General features: G+C 34.0%; 1 protein-coding gene across 2 annotated transcripts; it reads right to left on the reverse strand.

Annotated features, from left to right (window-relative positions):
• Positions 1–2085: 2085 nt before the first annotated feature.
• LOC133288174 (protein LOW PHOTOSYNTHETIC EFFICIENCY 1, chloroplastic-like) lies at positions 2086–5701 on the reverse strand. 2 transcript variants are annotated; one of them, XM_061485879.1, is made up of 2 exons: positions 3219–5570; positions 2086–2316 (listed from the first exon to the last, which is right to left on the reverse strand). In XM_061485879.1, exon 1 carries the CDS (start codon positions 5529–5531, stop codon positions 3219–3221), a length of 2313 nt encoding a protein of 770 aa, XP_061341863.1. In that variant the 5' UTR covers positions 5532–5570; the 3' UTR covers positions 2086–2316. The 2 variants fall into 2 exon arrangements, with proteins under 2 accessions (XP_061341863.1, XP_061341862.1); XM_061485878.1 differs by lacking the exon at positions 2086–2316 and adding an exon at positions 5641–5701 and having other exon boundaries at positions 3006–5532.
• Positions 5702–5920: the final 219 nt, after the last annotated feature.

The raw sequence follows: 5920 nt of genomic DNA on the forward strand, positions 1-5920 counted from the left end.
TTTTAATTAAAAAATATATTTAAAATGTTTTACAATAATTAGATAAAAAAAATTGACGAAAAATGATGTAACAAAAATAATTAAGAGCTGCTACTTGTAAAATAATGCATAACAATGTACTTGATTATTGTAAAAGGCTCTTGAAGTAATAGATTCACGCAAAACAATTATAAATATTGCGTAGATTTGTGTACAACTAATTTTGTCCACGTCAAAACGATCAATGCATTGGTGCTTTTGCTACCCAAGTAGACCACCTTGTTCAATCCATATTTGCTATGCAAAGCAAAGATAAACAGAATGGAGTAGGTAGCACCTCAACAATGGTATAGTTTTTTTCACTATAATAAAATAATGCAGAAAAATAATAAAGTAAAATTGGGATAGGTAAGTTTGAAGTTCGTCAAAGGGTCTGATTAAATAACAACGATCATAAATTGGAAAAACAGGTTCAATTGGATTGGGGAGAGTTGTGGAGAAAAGAAATTTTGGAAATAATAATTGTTTTCTCAAAAAAAAATACAAAAAGTGGAATAAGTAAACAATATAAATAATATGATAAAATAAATAAAACACTTTTGAGTTTTTCTTGTTGAATTAATAGTTGGCGAGTTTAATTATTTATCTAACTGATTGACTCGGGTTATTTACCTTCTTGTTGATCATGCAAGTTTGTTTTAATTGTATAAATGTGGTCCTTTTACTATTGATCTCTCACTAAAAACAAAAGAATGAAAAAAAAATCAACAATAAAAGGAATTAACTGAGCTTCAACAATTTATTATTCTTGTGAACTTTATTAGGATCTCAAATTACAATTAATGATTTGAATTTTTTCCAAAAAATTATATATTTTTTATTTTTTTTAATTATTGATTTTGCATTACTTCGCAAAATAAATATCAATAGTATAATTTGTTGAAAAGAATTAGTTGAGTTGTGACACTTTCCTAATCCTCTAGCTTGATGCTTCGTTTAAATTCTAGTTGTGATTGGATTAGCTTTATGCTTCATTTAAAGTCATTCAAAATGTGATAATTTAATGATAAATAAAGTGGCTTTTTCACCCTTTTGCTCCTTATTAATTAATTAATAACTATTTTGTCCCTGATTCGAAACTATCTACCAATCTGCTCCTCTTTAATCGACTACCTTGCATTTTTAGTCGATTAAATAGTCAAAACAGGCAAAAATGGCTTCTGGGAGATTTAGTTTACTAAATCTCCCTATGTAGTCGGCTAAATCTCCCAACAGACAACAAAGGAAAACAAGTCAGTATGATTTTTTAATCGATTAAGTAGGGAGATTTAGTCGACTAAATCTCCCAACAACCATTTAGTCGATTAAAAATTCAAGTTAGTCGATTAAAGAGGGGCAGATTGATAGATAGTTTCGAATCAGGGACAAAATGGTTATTAATTAATTAATGAGGGACAAAATGGTCAAATAACCTAAATAAAGTAGTAGTATGTAGGGGTTAATCATACCTTGAGAATTTTTGCAAGCATTAGAAACATTCCTCAAGCATTAAAACCAAGTTCACCATAAAGCTATGCTCCTTTATTCCATTCCATGGTAATCTCTATCTATGAATTCTCCATGTTTCAAATATATAAACTTCCCTCCAGTCTAAATTTTCTAAGGTTTCAACTAAGTATTTTTAACAGCTCTAAACTTATTGGTGACAGAATTTCTACCATAACCATCTAGAGTCCATCTTGCTATAAACCATGTTCACAGATTGCAATCACCTAATGCAACTACATTAAACGATTTAGAAATCATATGGTTTTAAAAGGAGAAGGAAAATGACAGGTAAATATTTTATACAACAAGATTTAGTATTCAGTAAAAGCTTACATTTAGAGTAAACATTACCAATTTGGCTTCAAATTTGCTACAACACCTTCTGGTTGTACCAATAATCAGTACCACCAAAGAAGCAACTTAATAGAAATAAAATTCAAGATCCCAAGTGAATAACCCATACCATAAGTGAAAATGGCAAGGAAGAGGGTTTCACAAATATGTTTTAACAGAAAGAGACATAATATGTATGAAAAATGATACTATATCCGACTCATACATGGATTTGCAGCACTTAGAACATGAAAATCGAGATATAATTCATCAATTTTGAACTCCATCGTTACCAAGGACACTATACAAAAAAAAATCACTCTCTGTTAAACCCGACTAACAAGTGCGGATGGAGGCAATCCTTGTACGAAGCCTTACCCTTACATAATTACAAAGAGACTGTTTTCTTAATTCAAATCCATGACTTTACAGATTTACCAATTCTCCGATTCGCTCCTTTATACAAAATACACAACAACAAAAAATTAAAATTCATTCAGAATAGAACGAAAGCAATTTGTATACAGCAGGAGATTTGAAGCAGATTTGAGAACAATTCAACGGAAACAATCAGCTATAGCAAGATTAGAGAAGGATACCAGTAGCTATAAATGGAGACAGATGCAGAAGATTGAACTGATATATATATATATATATATAGAGAGAGAGAGAGAGAGAGAGAGAGGCAAATCAACCTTTACCCTTGGAGAACAAGATATGTTATACTCAATTTTGGTCATTGATCTATGTACATCTAAATACTGTAATTTATTGAGAATTAATAATTAATTAATGAATATATATTACCATCGTCGGATGCATGTAGATCAACAGCTAAATTCAAGTATAAAAGTTTTTAATCTTACAATGTAAGCTGATTGACCGGAAACAGAAAAAATGACCTCATTTCTGACTGCAGCAGTGAGAAATCAAAACATTGGGCAAAAACTTCTTTGATGACGGCAATTAATAAATTTTTCTTTCAATTATCATCTTATTATTACAAAATACAAATAGACGTAAGACAACTGTCCTACTTGAGGATAGTAAACTTTGACATCTCTTTTAAACAATTGTTTTAAATATAATGCACAGTTAAGAGAAAACACTCAGGGAAAAACAAAAATTTCTTAAAAGAAACAAACTTCTATATCCTTTCAAATATTTGAGCCATAATTTCAACAATAGTTCCGCAGAAAGTGTTACATCTGTATTTTGCTTACAGAAGTGGAAGAAAACATGACTGCTATTCTTTTACCTTCTTGGGCTACGGACACAAAAAGATCAAGCTACAGCAGAGCAGAATGTACAGATGTTACAAAATATTTGACTAAGCTAATTTCAATGTATTAAATTACCTATTGACTTTCTCGTGTCTTTGAGTAATAAATTTCCCTTCTATCAAATGGTTCAGTTCCCCTGGGAACATCAGCTAAGTTGTAGAATTCAGTCAATGTTTTTCTAATTTGCACTTTCTTCTTTTTATCTGCAGGACGAGGTCCCAAAACACCTAAATCAATGGTTGCACCATTAGCATGTGAGGATTGCACAACACCATCATAAGCTTTTGAAGAGAGGATAAGGCCCTCATTCCGAGCTCTCAAATATAACTCATATGCTAGCATTGGCTTTCCATCATTTGTAAGGGCCTCAATCAGCATTTCATAAGTTATCTCATTGGGAGAGATGTTCTGAACTTTCATTCTGTGAAACCATTCATATGCTGCACTGCTCATACCATTCCGCGCACAACCACTAATTATTGCATTATAAGTCACTACTGTTATCTCAATTCCTAAGGATACCATCTCCTGAATGATGGCATCAACTCTACTAAAATTTCCTTGTGCAGTATGTATTGAAGCCAAAGTTGTGTAGGCATATATATTTGGTTCCACCCCAACCTTGACCATATGGTCCCAAACTCGGAGGGCGTCGTCGTAGAGTTTTCCCTTTTCAAGAGCACTCAATAAAGCCCCATATGAAATTACATTAGGTTTTTCACCATTTTCCACCATTCTCTTAAATATTTGCACAGCTGCAGTAGTTTCCGAAGCCTTAGAACAGGCCACGAGAACTGCGTTCCATTCCTTACTTCCAGGTTTTAGGCCTTTATCTTCCATCTTATTTAACAACCTGACACCCCATCTCCAAATTCCTTTTCTCTTGGCTGCACTGAGAAGAAAGCCAAAGTGGGACATTATCAGTTCATGTGACAAGTTATTTGGCTTTGGCCCTTTGTCCAATAAATCTTCATATATCTCCAAAGCTGCCCACCACTTCTTGGCTTTCCCCATCAACCAAATCACATGGTTGCAAACAGACAAGCTGATCTTATCATACCTTTCTCTTATCCGGCTGTACAGCTCTTTTGCAACACTGTAGTGATCTTCACGGGTACAAGCCCACACAAGGCGCTCAAGTTCAGCATGCCTCAACGGAATCCCAGCATTATCCATATCAACAAGAAACTTTAAAACATTGTTGCTTAAGTTATCACGACTGATAAGCCAACAGCGCAGTACCTGATAGCAAATACGGATTGTAAACTTCTCAAGCTTTATGAACTCTTTCTCCCAATCTTCTCCATCACCATCTTTTCCCATTTTTCCTTGACGATATTTTTCTCTTAAATTCACAAAGAAATTTAGAGCTCCATAACCATCTCTCATTCTCCGATATGCCAACAAGGCTTGAGAATAGGATACCGGAGATGGGGTAAGGCCATTTCTATGGATTTCATCAAGCATATTAAGAGCTTTGTCAGCTTCTCCTTTCTCAACATAAATTGCCATCAAGGTATTAAATGTCACAACATTATAGGTGATTCCATCTTGAGCCATTTCATTCAGAATGGCTTCCGTTTCTGCAAATTGTTCAGATTGTTTAACTACTCCTAATAGACCGTTATATATGAAAAGGTTAGGGCCAAAAGAGCCATTAGTTTCTATCTTCCTCTTCTTCATCCAATCAAAAAGAATCAATGCAGAATCCATTCTCTTGTCTTTACCAAAACCTTTAATTACGGATGAATACACCTGAAGGGGTAAGTTCCCTTTGTCCTTAAGAATCTCCTCCACGTCCTCCACTGTCTTAGCAGTCTGCAAACTCATGGCAAGTGCTCGAACATCAAGCTTACTGCTGTATTCTTCTTCCTCATCTTCCTTTCTGTTATCATCATCACCAAGCATTTTATGTTCAGAGTAACTGTCTTGGACTTGATCCAAATTCAAAGAACTCATGCCCTCTAACTCACCATTAATTGATGTGTTGTCAGTAGAATCAGCCTTCTCCTCTACCACTTCATCCCCAATAGCTTCTTGCTCCTCCAATGCCCATCCCAAGGGGGGAACCAAATCTCCAACATGACTCTTGTTTGGTTTAAAAAAGGTAACAAATTTGAGTTCAGAATACCCTAACAAAAACCCACATCTCAAATCAAAATTTGGGGTTCCAGAACAGATAACATTCCCGTAACCTCTTGAACTTCTTGAGCATTGAAAAACACCAACACTTGTACTATGAGAAATCGAAAAAACAAAACCAAGCTTCATCCTCCTTCTCCTATTGAGATCAGGAACACAAGAAGAACCTATTTCAAAGCCCACAGGAACAGGAGGCACCACCAACTGGTTACCTTTGAAGGGGAAAGTGCTTAAAGTGTGAATCATTCTGAGAAATATACAAGCAAACAGAAAAAACCCACTTAAAATAACTAGAAATAAAAGTGATTCTCAAGTCATATGAAGAATTGAGGAAACAACATAGATGGGTTCTTACCTTCAAAGAGGTACCTCCGAATAAGTTGAACAAAGGGGACTAGTGGCATGCTCGGTTCCCTGCAGCCATTCGTTTGCAAAGAATCAAATGGATAAACTCAAAACAAAAAATAAAAAAAATGATTTTTTGAAGAAATTATTAAAAACAAATTGTCTCTTTGCTTTTGAGGTTGAAAAGGTGTTTGGTTAAAAATTAATTCCTACATGTGATTCTTTTTTCTTTTTTCTTTTTTTTTTATTTTCTAACTTAACATTGAGAAGTTAATTTTTGTTAAACTAAT

This window comes from Gastrolobium bilobum, unplaced genomic scaffold (assembly GCF_033153095.1).
Source record: "Gastrolobium bilobum isolate Gb01-03AN ecotype WA unplaced genomic scaffold, APGP_CSIRO_Gbil_v1 utg7961, whole genome shotgun sequence".
Classification (NCBI taxonomy): domain Eukaryota; kingdom Viridiplantae; phylum Streptophyta; class Magnoliopsida; order Fabales; family Fabaceae; genus Gastrolobium; species Gastrolobium bilobum.

Coding starts and splice junctions, on each gene's coding strand:
- LOC133288174 (XM_061485879.1), bottom strand. CDS start 5,531: ATGATTCACACTTTAAGCACTTTCCCCTTCAAAGGTAACCAGTTGGTG.